At 39.9% G+C, this 25,348-nt stretch overlaps 1 protein-coding gene across 1 annotated transcript in view; it reads right to left on the bottom strand.

The window, feature by feature from the left end:
• Positions 1–25,348, bottom strand: part of CUL3 (cullin 3) — a 59,354-nt gene that overhangs the window by 14,471 nt on the left and 19,535 nt on the right. The window contains exons 2-10 of the mRNA XM_058189056.1: positions 22,435–22,632; positions 19,447–19,560; positions 17,277–17,437; positions 16,109–16,223; positions 15,515–15,743; positions 15,098–15,243; positions 11,270–11,446; positions 9,520–9,690; positions 7,759–7,866 (exon numbers count right to left, since the gene is read on the bottom strand). Coding sequence (XP_058045039.1) covers positions 7,759–7,866; positions 9,520–9,690; positions 11,270–11,446; positions 15,098–15,243; positions 15,515–15,743; positions 16,109–16,223; positions 17,277–17,437; positions 19,447–19,560; positions 22,435–22,632 — 1,419 coding nt within the window. The remainder of the gene's footprint in view (positions 1–7,758; positions 7,867–9,519; positions 9,691–11,269; positions 11,447–15,097; positions 15,244–15,514; positions 15,744–16,108; positions 16,224–17,276; positions 17,438–19,446; positions 19,561–22,434; positions 22,633–25,348) is intronic.

Raw genomic sequence — 25,348 nt, forward strand, 5'->3', positions numbered from 1 at the left:
ATTTTGGGGGGTGCGGAACGGTGCTCCCTGAAGACGGCCTGCTGGCCTACTGGCTTGCTGGCTGCCGGTCTGTTGGTCTGCCGGATTGGTGCTTTGCCGCGAAAGACATTGGCGGCTGGAACTTTTAGCCGGACTTAACATCACCGGTTTGGTCATTAGCCCGGACATCGGCTTGGACATCGGCTTGGGCATCGGCGGCCCTGACAGTTTTGGCATGTGGTAATCACCTACTTACCGTGAATGACATCGGCGGGATTACCATCTTTTAATTGGGAACGACATCGGTGGCCTTTTCCTGCCACGCCAGGCATTAAGGCCTGGATTGTGGCTGACTTTGGCAAACGGAATTTTGCCGCTATATCTGGCATCGGCGGCTTTGCGGACATAATTTTTATCAGTCCGAGGTAATTAAACTCCGAATTTTGGTTGTTCCATATGGTGATTGCCTGGTAGCGGCGTACCAGACCGCTAATTTTATCAGCAGTCTTCGGACAGTTCAATCCCTGATTAATACATCTGGTCTGTGGACTTTCCTCCGGTTGTTTGGACTTGTCGGGTCTCCAAGGGTCCTGTGACCACGTTGCGGTATGGGGCAGCTTTACCGGCCTTGTCGGGCCTGTGTCCCAGGCCGTAATTGTCATCCACGGCTGAACTGGTGGGGCCTGACTTTGGCCGTGGTAGTCATCGACTGTTTCCCTATCTGGAGTCTTGGCCATGGTTTGACCCTGGTCGCAAATTTCCATCTGCGACGTAATAACATCAACGACAAGTTTAAGCAATAACAACTGCCTGAACAACTATGGAATAGGGACTAAGCAGACAGTGGGGTCGGCTTTATTACATCTGCAGTTGCTTTGCCGGCTTGGGATGCCCTTTTCTTCTACTGTTATGTTAATCCTCCATGAGTTACTTGTCTCTCGAGCTTTTACGGCTGCGAGGTTCCCCCGCCTCGCAGGAATGGCCCTCTGCTTTATCGAGGGCCTACCTTAATGAAGGGTCTTGGGACCCAGAGAGGTGGCATGCATCGAAGAAGAATCTGTGGGGGTTTTTTAATAGGTTTTTAAATAAGGGGTTTTTAAGGGGGGGAGGGGAGTGACAGGTAGGGGGAGAAGCCCGTCGGGGAGGGTATGCCCAGTCCCAGTGCGTGCTCACGGCATTACTTTATTTGGTCCGAAGACAGGGGGGAGGGGGGTGTTCAGAGCGTAGAATGTCATTCCATCTGTACAGTAAGTGGGAGAGGCAGATATGGCAGAGGCAAGGGGCCGTATTGTTCTCTGGGAGCACGTGTTCGATGTTTAAAAGCGATCACGTGCTCCGGCCCCTCAGTCCTTACTCGTTCCCCGGATGGCCAAGACCCTCAGAGCTTGGGTCTTCGACTGATGCTGTGCAATGCCCAGTCCGTGGTTAATAAGGCTCCCTTGATCTGTGACCTTATTCAGAGGGAGTCCGCGGACTTTACGGGCATTACGGAGACCTGGTTGGGCACAGAGGGGGGTGTACCCCTGGTTGAACTGTGCCCACTGGGTTTCCGTGCATTCCATCAGCCGAGGGCCCAAGGTAGGGGTGGGGAGGTGGCAGTTGTGATTAAAGAGAGCCTAGAGCCGAGAGAGTCCACTGTGCCTCAGATAGCTGGTTGTGAATCCCTCTTTGTGAAGTGGGGCCATAGGAATCAGATGGGTCTGTTGATCGCGTACCTGGCTCCTTGCTGCGTGACTACAGCCCTACCTGAGCTACTGGAGGTGCTTGCCGGGGTGGCGGTTGAGATTCCCAGACTTTTGGTCATGGGGGATTTCAACTTGCCATCGGCCGGCTTGTCATCAACGGTGGTCCAGGAGTTCCAGGCTTCCATGACGGCCTTGGACCTGATTCAAGTAACTGATGGCCCTACACACACTGGGGGAGGCACTCTAGATCTGATTTTTATCTCTGGACAGTGGTTTAATGATCTGGAACTAGGAGATTTAGTGACGGAACCGGTGTCATGGTCAGATCATTTTCTCCTTCGCCTAGATTTTCGGACCACCGCTCACCACCGCAGGGAGACAGAGCCAATACGTTGGTTCTGTCCCAGGCGCCTGATGGACCCTGAGAGGTTCCGGATGGAGCTTGGGCCGTTCCCTGAGGATCTTGCCCATGGCACGACTGAAGAACTAGTTGCGGCCTGGGAACGGGCTGCGGCTGGGGCTTTGGACCGTGTCGTGCCTTTGCGGCCTCTGACCCGGCGTAGATCTCAATTGGCTCCTTGGTTTTCTGAGGAGCTGAGGGAGATGAAACGCCGGAGAAGACGCCTAGAGAGCACCTGGAGGTCTAGCTGTTCCGAGGCTGATTGGACACTAGTGAGGTCTTTTACTAAGACCTATCTAGTGGCAATGAGGGAGGCGAAACGTTCTTATGTTTCCACCCTCATTGCATCGGCAGATAACCGCCCGGCCGCCCTGTTTCGGGTGACCCGCTCCCTCCTTCATCAGGAGGCAGGATGACCTACAGGGACGTGCTGAGGAGTTTAACGGTTATCTATCGATAAAATCGTTCAGCCGGGATAGTTTGGACCAAACTTGCGATGATCCAAATGAGATGACGGAGACGTCTTGTTGAGGTTGTTTGGGATGAGTTTGATTCTGTGGCTCTCGAGGCGTGGACAGGTTGCTGGGGAGGTTACATGCAACTACATGTTTACTGGACCGTGTCCTCCTGGTTAGTGCTGGCTACACAGGAAGTGACACGAGACTGGCTCGGGAATTATAAATGCTTCATTGGTGGAAGGGGTTTTCCCCGCTGCCTTGAAAGAGGCGGTGGTGAGACCCCTCCTCAAGAAGCCTTCCCTGGATCCAGCTATTTTGGGAAATTATCGTCCAGTCTCCAACCTTTGCTTTGTGGCGAAGGTTGTAGAGAGTGTGGTTGCATGGCAGCTTCCCCAGTACCTGGATGAAGCTGTCTATCTAGACCCGTTCCAGTCCGGCTTCCGGCCCGGTCATAGTACGGAGACAGCTTTGGTCGCGTTGGTGGATGACCTCTGGAGGGCCAGGGATAGGGGTTGTTCCTCTGCCCTGGTCCTGTTAGATCTCTCAGCGGCTTTTGATACCATCAACCATGGTATCTTGCTGCACCGGTTGGAGAGTTTGGGAGTGGGAGGCACCGTTTATTGGTGGTTCTCCTCCTATGTCTCTGACCGGTCACAGACGGTGTTGACAGGGGGGCAGAGATCGACCCCGAGGCGCCTTACTTGTGGGGTGCGTCAGGGGTCGATTCTCTCGCCTCTCCTGTTCAACATCTATATGAAGCCACTGGGCGAGGTCATCAGTGGCTTCGGGGTGAGTTACCATCTGTACGCTGATGACACTCAGCTGTACTTCTCCACCCCGGGCCACCCCAACGAAGCTGTCGAAGTGCTGTCCCGGTGTCTGGAAGCCGTACGGGTCTGGATGGGAAGAAACAGACTCAAGCTCAATCCCTCCAAGACGGAGTGGCTGTGGATGCCGGCACCCCGGTACAACCAGCTGCAACCGCAGCTGACTGTTGGGGGCGAGTTATTGGCCCCAATGGAAAGGGTGCGCAACTTGGGTGTCCTCCTGGATGGGCGGCTGTCGTTTGATGATCATTTGGCGGTCGTCTCCAGGAGGGCCTTTCACCAAGTACGCTTGGTCCGCCAGTTGCGCCCCTTCCTTGACCGGGATGCCTTATGCACGGTCACTCACTCTTGTCACTTCTCGTTTGGATTATTGCAATGCTCTCTACAAGGGGCTGCCCTTGAAGTGCACCCGGAGGCTTCAGCTAGTTCAGAATGCAGCTGCGTGGGTAATAGTGGGAGCCACTCGTTGCTCCCATGTAACACCACTCCTGCGCAGTCTGCACTGGCTTCCTGTGGTCTTTCGGATGCGCTTTAAGATTTTGGTTACCATCTTTAAAGCGCTCCATGGCTTAGGGCCCGGGTACTTACGGGACCGCCTGCTGTTACCTTATGCCTCCCACCGACCCGTACGCTCACACAGAGAGGGTCTTCTCAGGGTGCCGTCCGCCAAACAATGTCAGCTGGCGGCCCCCAGGGGTAGGGCCTTCTCTGTTGGAGCTCCTACTCTTTGGAACGAACTTCCCCCTGGTTTACCCCAATTGCCTGATCTTCGGACCTTTCGCTGTGAGCTGAAAACGCATTTATTTATTCAAGCGGGACTGGCTCAAAAGTTTTATTAAATTTTAATTGGGGTTTTTTATGAATTTTAGGGTTTTAAATTGTTCTAAATTTCGCCTATTTATGTAATATGCTTGGTTTTAAGTTTTTGTTTTAATGTGTATATTGTGGGGTTTTTATTATTTGGCTGTACACCGCTCTGAGTCCTTCGGGAGAAGGGCGGTATAAAAATCTAATAAAATAAATAAAGTGGGTGCCTCTCCATTCTTCCTCCAGACTCTGGGTCCTTGGTTTCCAAATGAGATGCAAAAGTTGCTCTCATCAGAAAAGAGGACTGAGCAACAGACCAGTTCTTTTTTTCTTTAGCCCACGTAAGACACTTCTGACATTGTTTGTTGTTCAGGAGCGGCTTGACAAGAGGAATACAACATTTGAAGCCCATGTCCAGGATCCGTCTGCTTGTGGTGGCTCTTGATGAACTGACTCCAGCCTCAGTCCACTCCTTGTGAAAGTCCCCAACACTTTTGAATGGCCTTTTCCTGACAATCTTCTCCAGGCTGCGGTCATCTCTGCTGCTTGTGCACCTTTTTATTCCACACTTTTCCCTTCCACATAACTTTCTATTAATGTGCTTTGATATAGCACTTTGGGAACATCTAACTTCTTTTGCAATTTCCTTTTGATGCTTTCCCTCCTTATGGAGGGTGTCAAAGATGGTTTTCTGCACAACTGTCAGGTCAGCAGTCTTTCCCATGATTGTGATTCTAACTGAACCAGACTGGGAGACCATTTAAAGGTTCAGGAACCCTTTGCAGGTGTTAGGGCTTAATCAGCTGATTAGAGTGGGACACTTTGAGCCTAGAATATTGAACCTTTTCACAATATTCTAATTTTCTGAGATTGTGAATTTGGGGTTTTCATGAGCTGTAAGCCATAATCATACAAATTATGACAAATCAAGGCTTGAACTATCTTGCTTTGCATGTAATGAGTCTATCTCATATATTAGTTTCACCTTTTAAGTTGCATTACTGAAATAAATGAACTTTTGCATGATATTCTAATTTTTCGAGTTTCACCTGTATGTCTGAAGGATTCAGACATATAACTGTCTGAATCTAGCCAGCAGCTAGGATTTTCACCCAAATCCTTTTTCAAGTTATCATTCCTGTGGAAATTAGGCAAGCATCACAACAGGGAAAAGGTATTTCGTTTTGTTTTTCTCCAATTTTAGAATTTAATTCTCAAGGGGAACTTCTTAGTACTTTTATTATCTTTAAAGAATCATATTATTCATATTTTATTTTCAGGGCCAGAATAGTTATTTTAGGATCAAAATGTTAAGACATTTCTTTTCTGAGGAAATAATTGGTGTTGTCTTCTGTGGTATGAATGTACACAATTGTTTAGAAGGCCCTGCTCAAACAAAATGTTTTATTAAATCCAATTTAATAGAATGGCATAAGCTTTACAAGATATAAAATGAAACAAAATGTCTTTCTTCAATTTTGAAAACATTATCTGAAATTGCTTACAAATACAATATAAGACTAGATCAGATGTTTATGACTAAATTTGAACAAAACAAGACAGAATATGCAAACAAGACATCAAGAATTATCCCGAGAACAGAACATTTAAAGGTATTATTGATGCTAGACTACAAATAGCAGGAATAGACCTGTATAGAAATGACTTAAAAGTTCACAAAAATACCTGAAGGTTTTAGAAAAGAAGACTTAGAAAGAGAAATAGAACATTGACTTTATCAGCATATATCACTACAAATTCAAGAAGTTTCAGAATAATCTAACTCATAATTGGCAAAAGTCTTTGTATCTTAATGATGTGCCAATAGAATATTTGAGTCAATAAGAGTAACAGTAAAGGCAACAAAAGAGTAAACAGAACAAAAAATTGTATTAGGCAGCAAATCTTTCTTCACATATTAAGCTGAGCATTTGTAGTCTAGGTTTCTCTAAATGTTTTAGTATATGAGGATAGAACTTTCTAGATGAGACAGAAATTCTGGGTAATGGTTTAAATGATATAATTTCACTACTTATTTTTATTAATTATTAATTATTATTTTTAAATAGTTTTATTCTCTTTTATTTGCAGTTCGAGCTTAATGTTACTCTGACATTTTTATTTAGTTTTACTTAGTTCTTAATTTCTATACCAGGGGTGTCAAACTCGATTTCATTGAGGGCCGCATCAGGGTTGTGTTTGACCTTGAGGTATTGGGGTAGGTGTGGCCAGGGGGCGTGGCCAGCTCAACATCACTCATATCAGGGGTGCCTGTGGTGGCCCGAGCACTCTGCCAAGCGAAAACAGGCTCCTGAGCTCCATTTTGGCTGCAACAGCTTCCTGCAACCCTCTGCCAACAAAAACAGAGCTCACGAGGGCCGCGGGCTTTGTTTGCACTGGCAGAAGCATTGAAGCCAGTCCTTTGCTGTTTCTAGGGCAGCCTCGCGGGCCAGATCTGGCCAAAAGGCCTTGAGTTTGATACCCCTGTTCTATACTTTTCTTTTGTCTTATTTATTTTCTGGATTTTTTGGGGGGTGGGGTTTGTCTGGTTTGTGTTTTTAAATATCTGCTTTTTTAAAAAAAAGGTAAATAGCAAATTCTGACACCTTATTACAAGTAGTTGTATCACTTCCTTTTGTAGAATTAACAGCTTTCCAAAACATTACTGTTGTCAGTTTTCAGTTCTTTTTTTACTCTTACTTTTTCAAATGAGTTATAAAGCTGAAAAAATTGGGTGGGAGTTTACACTGAAAATTTGTGGGGAAATAATAAACATACAGTCCATGTGAAAAGACCACAGAATACTTATTCCTTGGCAAAGTTCTACAAGAGTGAGAAAAAGAATCCAAACTCCTGTATCTGCCAAGTTCATTTTTTAAAATGTTGAATTCACTGCCTTCAGTTATTTGTAAAAATAATGAAAGCAGGCAAGCAGGCAAGCAAGCAAGTTCAATAAGTCAACATCTGGCTCCAGAAAAAGACTTAAGTCCCAGAATTACCACACGACTGGGGGGATTATATGAAATAGATGGCCACAGCACAGAGCCTAGTTTTGAAGTGTGGCTACCTGTTCAGAAAGATAAGCATTTATGAGAGAAGTACCAAATATATAGAATAGTATATAGACTCTTGGAAACTGGTGCTCTGAAATGTGTCTGCCCCCCACTAAGAGTAGCATGTCAGGGATCCAAGGAACACCCCCAACGAAATAACTATATTCTGCAATATAGTTATTAAGAGACACTTCTCGTTCAGTCAGAAGAAAATGACCTAGTATTAAATCTTGCCCAAAACAAGATACAGTTGGAACTCCAGCCTCCAAAGAGAAGGCTCTCCAGTCTATTGCATAGCTCAGACAAAAAGAAAGGCACTAAAATAAACATTTTGATTTTGCTAAATAAAAGATGCACTTTTCATACCCAGTGGTTGCAGGAATTCCTTTGCAAGATTTCTTAAGATTTTTTTCCTAATAAATTATTTGCTATGCCTTAGCAAGGGCAAACCTGACAAAGGCTCTGACATCCTCTTTTTAAAATTTGAAATGTGATCACCAGGTCAAAAAGCCTGTGAATGTTGAAATAAGTCAAAAATCTGCATCTTACCCCTGTGGCCTGTAGATGTTGCCTAAATTCATCCATTGTTGTGTTTGAGATGCTCATGTCCCTGAACATTCCTTCCAATTTTGATGTGAACTGACATCCACATTCAGTCTGCAAAAGAAATAATTATTTATAGCATCATTTAAACAGAGAGAAACCTCTTAGGTTATTTAGAATTTCAATAAAAATATTTAAGTAAATTTAAGAAATTTATGAAAAAAATAGCACATTCTATTTGGTTCCAGGCACTAATTAATCAGCAGTAAATATCAACAGGCAATTACGCTAATTTATACCTTGATTATCAGACATCTAATTATTCTAATAAATTTTACTGAAAATAAGAATTTACTATTCCAATCTTTTAAAATTTAACATGGAATAGAGATTGGGAATATTCCCATTAAATCTCTCTAAATTAATGTAGTAAATATTCACTTTGCCCTTTAGGAACATAAATCATCCTTAAAGTATCATTGCGGATACATATTAATTCAAATGCATACTAAAAGCAGGAATGTAAAATTTTATGGTTGGGGGATGGGGTAGGAATTTTGCCTTTTAGGAGGATTATTTTTAGGAAGCATTAGTCTAAAACAGGGGTCGACAACCTTAAACACTCAAAGAGCCACAAAGGTCCTAACCTCTGGTGGCTCATCAGGCTAATGCAGCCTGTTATTAACAGCAACTGCTTGCAATATTGCAGGTTCAAGTCCCACCAGGCCCAAGGTTGACTCAGCCTTCCATCCTTTATAAGGTAGGTAAAATGAGGACCCAGATTGTTGGGGGGCAATAAGTTGACTTTGTATATAGTATACAATTGGATGAAGACTATTGCCTGACATAGTGTAAGCCGCCCTGAGTCTTCGGAGAAGGGCGGGATATAAATGCAAATTAAAAAAAAAACCCGGAAGTCCCTTTTCGATCCTGGAGCCAACCGGAAGTCCGGTTCCCCATCATAGTCTCCTCCTAGCAAGGCGTCCTTTTTCCTCTGCTGACCAGAAGCCTGGTTCCCCCACCATAGAGTCTCCTCCTAGCATGGCATCCTTTTTCCTCTACCTGTCCTAACCAAAAGCCCTATCAATTGTGCGGCTGACCAGCAACAGGGAGCCGCATAGAGGAATGAAAGAGCCACATGAGGCCCCAGAGCCGTGGGTTGCTGACCCCTGGTCTAAAGAATCAAAATGCTTCTTCCGAGCAAAGAGGAAAAAGCATGGTCTATGGATATGGGGGTTACTTGCAGCCTGAAGAAAAAATACTTCCCTATCCACTAGGACTCCCTACAATGACAACTCTTGCAACATTTCCCATCTTTCCAGTGTAAATGCATAGTCAACGTTAATAGGAAGCAAATATCTTAATTTTATCGGATTTTTAATGTAGTATTGATATTTGATTTATATTCTGCATTTTTACTGGAGTGCACATGGGCTTATGTATAGACAACCCACAATAGCTTTATGAGGTTAGCTGAACTGAGTGTGACTAGTACAATGTGTTGAGATTTCATGGCTGAAAATGCATTTGAACTTGGATCCTCAGTCTTAGTGTAACATCTTAGCCATTCCACCATAATAGCTTAATAATTCTTTGCTGACAAAAGCAAAATGTTTGAACTAAATATAGCTTGCTTAACATTGCATAACATTTACATTGATTAATTGAATCAACTAATTACACTTCAATTTATCCCACTGAATAGATATTATCATAAAATTAAAGCTAAGTGGAAAAGTCACTGAGAAATTGTTATACTGCTCTTACCTTTAGCTTAGATATCATATTTTTCTCTGAGTCATCTGAAACACTCTTGTTTGTCAGAAGCCTCCTTGCTAAGTGCTGCTTATAATATCGTTCAAATACATCTTTTTCTTGCATAAATCTAAACAAAACCATTGCCTTGTCCAATATAGTCTCCACCTCTTGCTCAGTTAGCTATAAAGATAAAAACAATAGGCAATATATTAATTATTAGAATAATCAAAACTATAATTTGTATAGAAAATATTTCTCAAAACTAAATTATCTTGTTTTTTATTTAGGCTGGGATTGAAAAACCAGAAATAGATTGATCATATATAAATATGATAAATAAATAAATAAAATAAATAAATTAACTGATCCATTCTATTTATGAACAAAACAAAAATCAACACATATAAATACTGCATATGACTGCAAGATTTACAAGGTTCATTTTAATAAAATAAAGTTACTTAATGTTTTAGTTTTGAATCTTTAAAAGGAACAGCTTAAACAACTTTGATGCCATAAGTAGTCTCGTTTTGTTTCCATGAAAGGCTTTATAGGTAAGAACCAGCAGCTTGAATTGTACCTAGAATCAAATGGTTATTAGTGCAGCTCACAATTAGAAGTGCATGTAAGTGAGAGACCAGCTGGAGCTTCTAAATAGTCACCAAGGGCAGCTTCATGTAGACTGCATTGTATCCATCCAATTATGATGTAAGGCAGAAGTGACTGTAAGCAGGGCCTCCCAATTCAGAAGTGGATATAACTGGTGAATATGGCAAAGCTGTAGAAAAGGTCACAGCTGCCACCTGCTCTTCAAATAGGAGCCATGAAATTGTGCACTGGATCTGTTTGCAGCAGTACTACTCCATCAAAGACCAAAGATAAAAAAATCTCCATACCCTCGGGAATCCATAACCACTTGTTCTTACAAGAGATGAATTGGAGCCTTTTTTTCTTTATCTAAATCCCTACATATCCCAGAACCTCATCAGCATTGGAGGGTCTGGATCTGAGCTGCGCAACAGAGGATCATCAGCATATTGATGATATGTAGCTCTGTGCCATGAACATAATTGTTAACTTGGAGCAGGGAGAACCAAACCCTGACATATTCTGTGAAGCAATGGTAGATCTCTGCCCCGCCCTTCCAACTCCAAATCAATAATAATCCTGAACCAGCCCTGGAGGAAGAAGGAGAATCACCATGCCTCCCACCCATGGAAAAAGCATGACCAGTGCTGCTTTCTTAAAGTCTTACAGATGTGAAAACTAATTGAAAGGGATCTAAATAATGTAATTCCTTCAAGATGTGATAGCAAAGAGAAAGATATGAGGATGGAGTAACTGAAAGGCAAATGATTTACATCAGTCTTCAAATCCTGACTCTCCCACAATTGACTAAGACCTCATAATTGACCTCTCCATGTCTAGTTTAATATCTATATATGGTTTTTATATGAACATATTGTTAATTTATTAGTAATTTTCTATATACATACTTAATTCTAACAAATGAATATATCTATTTCAATATGGTTTAAGTATGTACACATGCATACAGTATTTTGCAGATGTTTAGTCCTACAAGGAACTTATTCAGTCTATTTTTAAAAAAAAATCCACATATTTAATTTTTTAAATATTCACATTAATTTGTAATATTTATTATTGCATTATGGAAATAAATTAGCATATAGAAATACATATCTTTGTAGCTGTTTTGTCAGAAAAACTGCATAGTTGTAATAGAAAGTATACTTACTCCCTTGACTCCTTTTTTTAGCTTATCATCAATAAATAATGAGAGATACTCTGGAGATCTAGAGTTGAGGTTAAGGAAATATTCAAAATCACCCGCAATTGTTTGTTTGAAGAGCCTGTCATTATTAAAAGATTCTTGAAGGAAGCGGTCAAACCTACTCTTCAAATCCAGTAAGCCCTTAGAATAACAAAGCATATTATTTTTTAAGATTTCTACTACATTCTAAATGAAAATCATAGTCACTATTATTTTAGAACTTATAGGACTGATAACTTTTATTGTTGCCAAAAATTCTTTAACTTGGATGCTGAAATTTCCCTGCCTGTTATCCTGTCACATTTTATATTCTCATAGACATGTTGCTCTTGCAGTATCATAATAAAACAAACTAAGGCTTGATGAGTATCTCTTAAGACAATTTACAGTATGTTCTTCACAGACTCTTCTGGGGATAATGACTTGGGGTTCATTCTCATGAATTGAGTCTCCAATGCACTCTACTCCACACCATTTTTACAATCACAATTATTCAAGCTGAGTTCTTGGAAATGGGAATCCCTTCACTCCAATAAAACTATTATTAATTTAACATGTAGAGGTAAATTATGTGACTGACATTTGCAGAAAATGATGCAAGATCTTGTTTAGAAGATCCTGCATTGTTTGGCATGTTTCTGAAGTTGGAACAATTGTCTCCAACAAGCTAAAAAAAAATTCAAGAAATGCTTTCTTAGGAAGAAAAAAAAATCCCTAATAATTCAAACTGTGGAAATCATAAAAGTAAAATTGAATATCAGGAGGTTCTGATGTTATACTATTCTTCTGGATGATATATGCTTTATTGCTGGGCTCCTGTTACTAGTATTAAGGTATGGTTACTGATTAAGGCTGCTTTTTGTTTTAGTGTTTTTCTTGTTCTTCATTCCATAATATACTTAAAATTAAATCCCCAAAATTATATCTTCTGGAGAAGATGAATCATATTTAATTTTGATTTAGAATTTACCCAAAAAGCAGCCATCATGCTTCCTACAATACTGGAAGGTGCAGTAACCTGCTTCTCTTCCTGTGAAAAGAGGTCTCTAGAAAAGCTTTGTTTCAGGGGTGAAATCTAAAATTTTTTGCTACCTGTTCTGTGGGTGTGGCTTGGTGGGTGGGTGTGTCCTGTGACTGAGTGGGTGTGACCAACTCAATGTCACTCACAGCCATGTCCACTCAGTCACAACCCGCCCCCCACCAAGCCACACCACAGAACCCAGTAGGGAAAAAAAAATAATTTCCATTTTGCCTTTTCCCTTTTTGCGAGATGCCTGCAGCTGTAGCCTCTCTGCCCGCTTGCCACCCACTCGCCACCTGTTCTCCTTTCACCTAGGGTCGGGAGCCGGGGCCCAGGGATGTGCCATTCCCGGAGACCCCAGAGCCACCACCTGCCTCAACCAGGTCGGGGAATGCACCATTCCCCACTCCGGCCTTTCTCCGGAGCTGCCGCCCACTCACCGCCCGCTCGCCACCTGCTCGCCCTTCGCCTTTGGTCAGGGGCTGGGGCCCAGGGACGCCCCATTCCCTGAGGCCCCAGAGTCGCCCCCTGCTTGCCGCCTCCTCAACCGAGTCGGGGAATGCACCATTCCCTGACACCAGCCTTGTCCTGGAGCCACCGCCCGCTCTTCCTTCACCACGCGGCATATACTTACTTTCCTCTAGCGGCTGACTGCCAGGAAAGGCAAGTGTCCAAAAGTTATCGGAGTTGCTCTCCTTGAATATGCCGCCTTGTTCTATGTGCCAGCTGCGCCAGCGCACACCCAACCTGCCGCTGATAAATAAATGAAATAAAGGTGTGCGCTTGCGTAGCCGGTGCATGGAACAAGCAGCAATGGCGGCGGCATATTCAAGGAGAGCGACTCCAGTAACTTTTGGACGCTTGCCTTTCCTGGCAGCCAGCCGCTGGAAGAAACTAAGTATATGCTGCGTGGTGAAGGAAGAGCGGGCGGCAGCTCCGGGACAAGGCTGGTGTCGGGGAATGGTGCATTCCCTGACCCGGTTGAGGCAGGCGGCGAGCAGGGGGTGGCTCTGGGTCTCAGGGGAATGAGTATCCCTGGGCCCTGACCAAAGGCGAAGGGCGAACAGGCGGCAAGCGGGCAGCAAGTGGGCGAAGGAAGAGCGGGTGGCAGCTCCGGGGAAAGGCTGGAGTTGGGGAATGGTGCATTCCCTGACCTGGTTGGGGCCGGTGGCGGCTCCGGGGCCTCGGGGAAGGGGCCCCGGCCCCTGACCTAAGGGCGAGCAGGTGGCGAAGGCTGGACTACGAGCTGTGGGTTGGTTCGGGGGCGTGGCCAGCCAGCAATTGCTACCGGATCGGCAAACCAGAACCAATCTCCACTACCTACTCGTCCGATCCGGTCCAATCCGGTAGCATTTCACCCCTGCTTTGTTTGTTTCTCAAGTAAAAAAGCATTTCACTGAAACAGACAGTGCCTTAAACCACTTGACAAATTAGCCAGAAATTCAGACTGGGAAAGCAGTTACATCCCACATACTTCTAACTACTCCTGGACAAACAGAGATTTACTTGTGGACCCAAGTACTGTATAATAAATGCAGTATCCTCATTTACTATCAGTTTAGAGAATCTGGTCAATTATGTTCTTCAGAGTGAGACTTTCTAGACTAGAGACAAACTAGTTTAGAGAAAGGTTTCAGAGGAAGGAAAATGGGAGATATGTAGAGATTTTTGTGCACCTAGCATGAACCATAGTAAGAAGCTGCCTAGAGGAGGAAAACTTGCACTTTAACAGAATTATTTTCTCGGTTTCAGATATGCTGGTCTGGATGCCAGATGGCATGATCTATGCAGGAGATGTCTCACTATACTGTTTACTTTACTGAAAGTGAAAATATTTTTATTTTTCTTTGTCTCAAAGATGCTTTTCCAAAAATTGGACTTTGTTTCTTTTTCTTTGAAAACATTTCACTTTTCATCCAAGAAGCTTCTTCAGTTCTAACTGACTGGTGGAGAATGGAAGCATTTATATTCTTTGTAGACATCTGGTTGATAGCACTCTGAGGGTACTCTAGATAATTTTGACATCTTATGTCAAAATTGAACAGCCCTTCCTCAATAGAGGGAGAGGGATACAACACCACCTATCTCCTGTTTACAACACAGTCCTTTCAGCAGTCCCAAGACATTCCACATCCATTTATACTCAGATTCAGGTGACTCAGAGGATACAGAGAAACCCCAAGTGGCCCCAATGATTCTCAGAGCTAACAAGCAGATGTCTGCAAAGAATATAAACCTTCCATTCCCCACCAGTCAGTTAGAACTGAAGAAATTTCTTGTATGAGAAGCAAAATGTTTTCAAAGAAAAAAATCAAGAAAGTGGACTTTTGAAGAGCCTTTTGATTGTCTCCTTTGGGACAATCATGACCTGGATGATTGAGAATCTCCATTGGTATTTTGCTTTGTGAATACTTTTTTAAAATGCTCTTGTAAATTGAAAGTTTATTCAAAATGCCTCCTTCAGATTAAAATTATAAGCTTCCTAGGATTTGAGAGGAAATAATTTTTCTGAGAAATGTCTGTTTACAGTCATGAAAAATCTAGTTTATCATATGAAAAAAATGGGCTAATTTGAGAAGCCAATAAAATGAATTAAAATTAAAAAATTAAAACATATTTAAATTTTAGGAAAAATTATTCTCAATAATTTCTCTTTGCTTATCTCTACTATGAAACATTGCTAAAGCAGTACTTGAATTATGTAAGTACATTTCTGCTAAAGGAAACATTTCCATCATAAGAAAAAATGAGTATTTAAAGGCTTTGATTACCTGAATATAGTCCACTGGGTTCTTTCCTTCACCTTCTTCAGATACAAGTGCTTTACCTTGTTCCCTCAAATAGGTACTCATACATTCGCACATTGTCTTTAAACCATTTGGGACACGACTAAATAATTTGTACATACACGCAAGATCTGCAGTAAATATATATATACATTTTATATTATCTACTACTAATATATTTGTAACATTACACAGCAAATAATCCAAACATGATATTTCTGATGTTTCATTAAATTCTCCAATTTTCCAAAAGCAGGTTTTCTTGATCATAGCCCTCTCCATCTGAAATCAGCTTACTTTGCTTCTTTTTTGTTATCGTTCTGAAATCACCTGGAATGTCTCAATTAGCATTCACCCACATGGGGCTTCACTATTGTTGCAGATAGCACTACACAGACTTACCTTCTGTTTTTCCATTTTTCAACATGTGAACTAGACCAGAATTTTCCATTTCCACTATGGTCTTCATATGCTTGGAAATAAGCTCCCTCTCAACAACTTTGACAATTGGCTCTTCAGTTGATTTATCAAGACAGTGCATCACACGTTCTATTTCTTCATTAATTCTAGCTTCTACTTTCTTTATATAAACTGAAGCACTATTTTCTGCTAAAAATTTCTGACTTTCCATCTGTAATAAAATAAAGAGAAATAAAACACTACATGAAACACTACAGAAAGTAAACCAAAACCCACTCAGTTGCTCTTAGCAGTAATTGCTTAAGTGATTAAATCATCACCCTACTGTGTTAACTCTTGTATCTGCCATGCATTAATATCCACCAATATCCAATATCATCTAAGGCCAATGCTGAATGAGCACAGGCTCATGTTCAGAGCAAAGGGAAAATCTGAAGCAAGTACCAGTCTTCGTTAGGGGCCAATAACAATTCTTCAGACTGGCATTTATTAATCTGGAATTAAATAACTGGAATTTGTAAATTTGGGGTTGGTGTTCTTATTCCCATTTGTAAATACTGAAAACCAGCATTGTACCTGAAAGAATTCTGCTGACATCTCCAGAAATGGAGCTTCAAAGTCTTCTTCATAGACTGATCTTCCTTCAAGGCCTAGAATCATTAACATCTGGCAAGCATTTCTGATTGCTCCTCTGTCAAAACAGTAGAATTTGCAGATTAGGTTAATTTTAGTGAAATTAATATTTGCTAACTATTCAATAAGTGTTTACTGTAATATTTCCATATCTATTCTATGTTTCACACAAAAGTAAATGCTGTATGTACCACAGCTCTCAATAAACGAAATAGCTAGAACAGTACTGAGAAAGGTCTTTTTTATTATCACCCAAGGTATAATCATTACCAAAGCCAAAAAAGAAAGAAAGAAAAAAGGAAAAAAGAAATCAAGTGTCGGTTTTTAGAAAATTGTTTACCCCAACATCTATTGGTGTGTGTTTTGGAAATAACTTCATTTTATTCCTGAATAATAAATTGACAAGAAGTTTTTGCGTACAATTCAAGGCACCTGTCTTCATCTTTAAAGCCCTATATGACATTAGGCCAATTTCCATGGAACACTGCTATTCCCAAAGGTTTCTGCACATCCCACCAGATCCAGCAGAGTGGGCAAACTCTGAGTTCACTCAATGAAGCACTGTCACCTGGTACCTTGGAAACATGCCCTCCTCTCTTTCATGGTAAATGCCTTATGGAATAGCCTCCTTTCAGGGATACCAACAGCCCTGACTTGTTGGCTTTTTGTAACTGGGCATTAATTTAATGGAACAATTAGGTGTATACATGTGAATTGTTTGAAAAGAGGCCTCAAGTTGTTGTTTCTTTTCAACAGATTGGTCATTATTTTATTCTTTTGCTGTCCAGAATTCCACTAGTTTGATAGCCATATAAGATAAGGTAGAGTTGTGATTATATATTCAGCTATGAATTACGAAGCACCTCAACTCAGTTGCTGTAGGCACTGTGAACTATGTAGATACTAGGTTGATCTCCCTCATAATAAGCCAAAACAACTAAAATTCCAGAGTTGAAAAATGTAAAATGAAATATGAGATTGAACAAAAAAAAAACCCCACACACAATAAAACCTAATAGCAAAAAAGTGATTGAGAAGTAAAGCAAAAAAGCCCCAAACCCATAGATTTATCCAAAATGATGTCAAATGTAATTTATTTGTGGAGACATACCTATCTACCACTTCTCCTTTCCGTTCCCTTGCAATCATGTCTAACAAAGTCTGTCGGAGATGATCTCTAATGCACCCGTACCGTACAACTTGATCTCGAAAAATTATTAATCCCAAATTGTAGACATTTTCCACATTGTTTTGTTGTACATACACACGGTCCTAAAATCAAAGTACAAATACAAATGCAAAGCATCTATATATTATCTATAGTAGATAAGCATCTTTAGAGATCAGCATCTCTAAAATATGCTTTTATTCAGTTTCTTACCAAATTATTGCATTCAATATTATCAAAATTACTATTACATTTATTAAAAAATGTATATTGAATTAATCATTATTGGGTTGGATTCAAACCTAGTCATACTTGGAATAGATCTATTGAAATAAAAGGGACTTAAATTAGGAATGAGTTCACTGATAACAAAATATATAATCTAGATTCAACTGGGCTCCAATCCATTGTTTACAATGCATATGAATTTAACATATAACAAATTATGTTAACAAATGTGTGCGCGCGCACACCATTTCAAATTTTATATAATTTTAATTGTTTCAAATAGAATAGAATATACATGTGTCTTCACATGTATGAAACTACAATATCTGATTAAAAAGCAAAAAAAAGTGTGAAATTGTTTCAGATGCTACAATTACAACTGCAAAAAGAGTGACTACATGGAATATTTCAAGATGACCATTTGAGTCCTTTAGAGGAAGGATAACATCCTTTTAAGTACTTTATGTAGTAAACAAAAGGAACTATGTACAAAATATGACTATAAAATAATGCCACAACCTACTTATATTCACACAATATCCTAATCAGAACATAAAAATGGTAAAATAGTTTAAATAAATTAGTGTTTTACAGTTTCAAAGCCATGAACAATTAAACTGGATGGTGCATGTTTGCCTATTAATCAGGTAAATGACAAATTTATTTATTTATTCCAAGCTTATATAGGATGGTAACAATGTTAGCTATTAGAATTGTGCAATGATCTAAATTTGAAAAAGTGTCATAAAGCCTCTAGAATATGCATGATAAAGATAAAGATAATTATCTAGCAGAACATTCTTAGGTCAAAGGCATTTTTTTCTTAGAATCAGAACAAGATGTAGCTTCTTTAAAAATATTAACAAGTGCAGCGTGGCTGTTCTCATGTACTCCAAATCACTATTTAGTTATCAAATCTGCATTTCTGCCAAGCCTTATTAGTTGTAATCCCAACCTCAATAAAGGAAAAAGAATTACTTCTTTGTATTTTACTATATGTGGAACTACTAATGCAATACAAATATGGAAATTTTCTCCAATATATTCAAACCTTCCAGGCTAGGAATAATAAAAACTTAACATTAAATATATAAAACAGGCTTAGCAAAACTCAGTTTTTGCAATCCTTAAAGCAGTATTCTTTAAATGAAAACAAAAAAGAGGGACAAGAAATAACCTAGGATGATTAAAACTGAACAGATATAATTTTTCATTGTTATATGCTGTCTTTAGGGTTGGCATCAGGGTGGATAAAAATCATTTTTTTAAAAAAATTAAAAAATAAAATTTTAAAATTTAAATTGGATTTTTTTGATTTTTATCAAATTTATTTTAATAAAATGATTTTGGAGTAAAAATCTATCTAAAGATAGTTTTCTATTTAAGATATATTAATAATTTAGTTTATTCAGCATGAAATGGAGCTTAGTTAGATAGTATGAGGCTGTATATACTGCAATATTGGAACTGTTGCTAAGTCAATAGCGGGTCAGAGGAGGAGCTTCTGCGGGACAGAGATGACAGTTACTCTGTAAAAATTATGATTTAAATAGAGTTGATTTAAATCAAGCCTTTTTACAGTGATTTAAATCATGATTTAAATGGTGTTTTAGATCAAATTGATTTAAATCAAATCCACCTGGTTGGCATACACAAAATGAGATATAAATTCAGAAAACAAACAATATGTAATAATGAGGAAGAATATAAAAGCATGTGTCAAATAATGTATTTTTAAAACCAGATAAAATATAGAAACAAAAGTTTTTTCCTCTGTGTTATCAGTTAATTATGTCAGTTTAAATCAATTTTTCCAACAGTAAGCAGTAGAAGTTTTTTGATTTTAATTGTCCATTTTGTAACAAGAATTTCAGATTTTACTTACCATATACATCAGAATATCCCTAATCATCACCATTGCTGTCTGGTGATCATTCCATGCTTGGTTTAATGTTTGAAGAAAATTGTTATTTAATGAGTTTAATACATCTTCTCGCACCTGCAACAAAATATTTAATTAAATAAATTGTTTAATATTGATCAGAAATGGGCATTTATACCCTGCATTATCTAGAATGGATAAGGTCAAATCCTGATTTTTGGGAAGGGGGATTTAAGGCGCAAAATATAGGGAATATTTTTCCTACACTGAATTCATTAAGTAGTTGCATAGAGAAAGAAAATAATAGCATCCCCTTTATTATCTGAAACAGGAAAATGGTAATCATCTGAAGGACTCTGCTTTCCTGACAAATAGACAAATGAATGCAGTTTGAAACTACTATAGAACTACTGCTCCATCAGCCACTTCCTTTCTCCTATTACTGTCCCTCTGAATATGAACAGATGAAGAGAAATTTCAAAATTCTCTGAGATGTGATTACTTTGTAAGAATATCATGTGCCAATCATTTGAAAAGGATTGGTAACTTTTCATTACTGTTTGGAAGGATTTATATTCTTTGCAGTCATCTGGTCCAGTGGTGGGTTGCTACCGGTTCGGACCAATTCTTAAGAACTATTGGCAAAAATTTGGCCAGGTTCACAGAACTGGTAACGATGCCCAGATGGCCACGCCCCCAAACCGGTTCCCTTGGTCAAAGAAGTTGTTTAAAAAAAAGGTTTTAAAAAGGCTCCTCTGGCTATCCCAGCTGAATTGCCTGATTACCAGATCCTTTAAAAACATGTTTTCTACAAGCTCTTCAGCCAAAGAGCTTGTAGAAAAAATCCTTTTAAGAGGTTCTGGACTGCATCAGGCAACTTCAGCTGGGATCGTCAGAGGAGCCTTTTAAAATCTTTTTTTCCTCTGGCGATCCTAGATGAGTTTCCTTATCATCACAGGCTTTTAAAATCATTTTTTTACAACCTCTTACAACAGACCCCACCCATGCCCACCCAATCCCCATTCCTCACTTACCTAATTACTGCTCCTTTTGGGCTCGCAAAACCATGGTTTCTGCAATCAGTTGCATCAGCTAGCAACTGAATCTGCCTGCCTGCAATCCATCTCCTCGGTGAGCAACTCAATCTACCTGCCTCAATTGGGTAAGTAAACTATTAAAAAATAGTTAATTGGGTTTTTTTTAAGGAGGGTTTTTAGACAGCAATTAAAAGTTAAGGAAGTTTTAAATTTAGCTGCTTTTATCTAAAACGGGTCTCCAACCTTAGTAACTTTAAGGCTTGTGGACTTAAACTTCCAGAGTTCCTCAGCCAGCTTTCCTGGCTGAGGAACTCTGGGAGCTGAAGTCCACAAACCTTAAAGTTACTAAGGTTGGAGACCCTTGATCTAAAAAATATAAATAAAACAAAATAATAAAATAAAATATTTGTGCAGCTTTCTGAGATTTGGTGTGTTTCTGTAGTGTTTCACTCTAACTACACAAACACACAAAATCTCACAAAGCTGTATGTGGCATTTTGTGTGTGTGTGTGTGTAAGAGAGAGAGAGAGAGAGAGAGTCAGTTGTATTGTCAGTTGTGTGTGTGAAAGTGTGAAAGTTGGTTTTTGAGCTTTTTGTGGCTGTGTGAAGTTCCTGCTTGTTGCAGGGGTCATTTTGGGTAAGGTGCAGCTGCTTTTACATTGTGTGTGTCAGTTGTGTTGTGTTGTGTTGTGTGTGTGTGTGTAAAGTGTGAAAGTTGGTTTTTGAGCTTTTTGTGGCTATGTGAGGTTCCTGCTTGTTGCAGGAACCTTACACATTTTGGGTGAAGTGCAGCTGCTTTTACATTGTGTGTGAGTCCGTTGTGTTGTGTTGTGTGGGTATAAAGTGTGAAAGTTGGTTTTTGGTACCTCTTATTATTTTGTATACTTTGTTTATTATTTTTATTATTTATTGTTACATGACTGCCAAGCCACTCTCACCCAGTCACATGACCATCAAGCCACGCCCACAAAATAAGCCACAGCCACAGAACCGGTAGTAAAAAAATTTAGAACCCACCCCTGATCTGGTCATTAGTATTCTGAGAGTCACTGGGATCACTTGGGAATTTATCTGTATTCTCTGAGTCACCTGAATAAGAGTGTAAACAGGTGTGGAACTTTCTTGGGATGGTAAAAGGTTGCAGTCCCAAAAGGGTTCCACACCCGTTTACACTCCGATTCAGGTGACTCAGAGGATACAGATAAACTCCCAAGTGGCTGCAATGACTCTCATAGAGCTAACAAGCAGATGAATGCAAAGAATATAAATCTTTCCACTCCCACCGGTCAGCTAGAATTGAAGAAGCTTCTTGGATAACAAGTGAAATGTTTTCAAAGAAAAAAACCCCCAAAAAGTCCAGTTGCCTTTTAGAAAAAGCACTTTTGGGATGATCATAACTTAGATGATTTAGAATCTCCATCGACACACTACTATTTTTCTCTTTCATCGACTACTATCATCAATCTTCTTTCATTCTGTAATTCACCAACAAGACAACCCACCGGAAATATAAAACATGCTGAAGCCAGCATTCCATCCTAAGGCCCTAACATCCCACTGAATTGTATTGTGCCCAAAAAGCAATCTTTCTGTTGTATTTTAGGAAGTTAAAAGGGTAAAACAGGCAACTTAAATTTTGCAGAAATTTAAATATGCATAGCTCTTTAAAAAACCTAAATCTCATAAACTGGGCCCTTTTCTTGCATTTTAAGGAGTCAATTTTATCTTTTCAATTTTCTCCAAAGCAAAATAAAAAATCAACATAAAGCCAAATCCCAAAATTTGAGTTCCTTAATCCACCAACATTACACTGTCATCAGTCATGTTCTGCATTCCCCAGGCAGGAAAGAAATGTACCAAAGCCAAAGTATACCTGTCTCTGTTCTAAAGACAACCAAATGTTCTAAGTAGGTATCACTTTCTATATTTTCAGTACATTATTGCATTCAGTTACCTTATTTATAAGATGCTCTGTAACCACTTCTCGTAATCCAGTGTATAATTTTTCTCCATGTTTATGTAATACCATAGTATATGCATTTCTATACAGTTCTTCAAAGCTGAGACCACTGTTGTTCTTACGCTGAATTTCTTGAATTGCATTTTTCAATAGATCCCAAATGCTGTTAACATATTTTTCATCCATGGTCATCTGTATATGGACATAAAAAAGTACAGTTAAGACAAGAGTTTATTGGTATCAGGTTTTCAAAATGTATTTCCTTTAAAAATATTAAGGATCAAATTTACTTAAAAGGTAGATGCTACTGCATTTAAGAGAAACCCCCCAAAGAAAGAACAGACAAAATTCCTATATTGTCTTGATTAGAAGGCCCCTGGTCTTCTGGCATGCAGGCGCCCTCAAATACCAGCTGGCCGGTGCACAGGCACACTCAGGAAACCAGAAGAGCAGCCTCTTCCGGCACTCCCGCACACGTGAAGACCAGCTGGCCAGCGAGCCAGAACCCGAAAAAGCAATGGGCAACGGCTCTACGTGCCACTTCCGGCAAGTGTGCCATAGGTTCTCCATCATGGATATATAGGCAAGGACTCTTTTCTGATGGGCATTGACCTCCTTAACTGGGATTGGTCTTAGAAAATGATAGGACTGGATAAACATAACTGAACTTAGAAGCTAATAAAGTCAGTCCTAGCTAATACTTGTATTATGAAGAAACAGCAGAAATGTTGGCTAAACAGGTAATTTGAAAAATCATCCTAGAAACAAAATGGCAAACAACGTCCATGTACGTAGAAAATTATGTAGTATCTTCATGAAAACCCTAGGAATCAAACTTCATTTGGAGGAGAATTTATATTTTTAACTGGGAAGAATGGGGTCAAATATTGAGCCATTCCCCCCCCTTCTTTTGGCAATGGAGGAATGGTGTGAGTAAAGGGGATCTAAAGGCCATCTGCTGGAAAACTAGTGGGTTTTTTGGTTCAGTTGGTTGATCACTATGAGACCAAACTGCTAATCCACCCCCTCCCCACCTATTTCCCTGTCTGTCTTTTTGGCTTCTCACTCTTTCTCACTCTTTCCAGCTGAATACCGTCACCAACTTCTTCCTCCCACTGCTGATCAGGTGGGCCTGGGTTAGGCAGCTGCTGCAGTGGCACCTCTCTGAGATCTTGGAAAGGTCACACACAGCCAGTAGCTGACTCATGAAGGACGCGGGGGAGGGAAGTCTTGTCAAGAGCAGAAAGAAGATGGCTGCAAAGGTCAGTTGGGGAGTAGCAGAGGGCACGGTGACGGGAAAGAAGGAATGTAAGCTGATATTAACAGCAGAAATGGTAGGGGAGACAGACGGATAGGGTAGCTGAAGTGGAGGTGAGCGCAGCAGGGCAGAAGTGTCAGGTCCTCACCTAATAATATTGGAGTCCTGCCCTAATGAGCACAACAGGGACGACTGCTAGTAGAGTGGCAGAACTGCTGTCACTAAGTGGTGAGGTTATGTGATGTGTCTGGGCATCACTAGCAACTGCTTTGCACAGTGATGGATATTCCAGTCCCAATTAGAACTGATAAGTGAGGACTACCTGCATTCTTAAAATTGGTATATTAGAATGATTAACTCTCTTCCATGGTTACTCTTTAACAACTGTAATTTATAAGATTTTGCCTGTGATTACAGAATTTGCAAATAGATATTCAAGTTATCCAGTCATTCCCTGATCTTCCAAAATTTTGTTTTCTGCTCTTTTAAAATTATTTAAATCAAGACCAATATAACATTTCATTCTAGTAAATCCCAGCTTAAATATGCATTGTGTAAAAGAAGCACTTTCTTTTACTAATCATGAATCTCCCTCATTTAGTTTCAGTGGGGATCCCTAGTTGCAACACAGAAAAAAAATCTCAGTACCTACTCTATCCAATTTATGGTTTTATACACATATTCTATCCTTATCTTTTCACTTTTCTCACTGAGCTTTTCTAGCCTCTTAATTATTTTAACTGCCTCTCTAAAATGTGATTGTAACACTTATCCATCGTATTCCAAATAGGGTAGTTCTTGACTTATAACTGTTCATTTAATGACTGTTCAAAGTTACAAAGGCACTGAAAAAAATGATTTATAACCAATTTTCAAACTTACAACCATTGTAGCATCCCCAGGGTCATATGATCAAAATTCAGATGCTTGGCAACTGACTCAAATTTATGACAGCTATAATGCCCCAGGATCATGGATCAGCTTTTGTGACCATTTGAGAAGCAAAGTAAATGGGGAAGTCAGATTCACTTAAAAACTGTGTTACTAACTTAACTGCAGTGATTCACTTAACTGAGGCAAGAAAAGTCATAAAATGGGGCAAAATTCACTTAAGAACTGTCATGCTTAGCAACAGAATTTTGGGTTCTATTATGGCCATAAGTCAAGGACTATCTGTATACAATTATTACAAAACTTAAATGAATTAGTAGCTGTTTTATTTTTAGTTCCCTATCTAATGATCTCAAAAGTGTAATTTGCCTTTTTATGTATTTCCTACTACAATCAGTCAGATACAATGAATGTATGGATGCAATATTTTTTTTGCTTCTTCTACAAGCACAATCTCTTTACTTCAGCTTTTCTGTAAACTGAGATTAACCAAAGAATATATGTACATTTCCCTTAGTTCAATTTCAATTGAAACAGGAATGTCTGGTTCCTGACATTAAAACAGAAGAGGATCTAATCAACTTTTGAAAGGGTTGAAAACCTGTTCTAAAACTGACAATAGTTCCAATTGAACTGACAGGGATTTTAGCAATAGCACAAAGAGAGAAACAAAAGAGTTATATTTAAAGGGGGGGCAGTTATTCACATTAAGAGGAGATGCAATCTCTCAAACCATGCTATAAAATCAATGGTGAATAA

Source organism: Ahaetulla prasina, chromosome 6 (genome assembly GCF_028640845.1).
Source record: "Ahaetulla prasina isolate Xishuangbanna chromosome 6, ASM2864084v1, whole genome shotgun sequence".
Classification (NCBI taxonomy): Eukaryota; Metazoa; Chordata; class Lepidosauria; order Squamata; family Colubridae; genus Ahaetulla; species Ahaetulla prasina.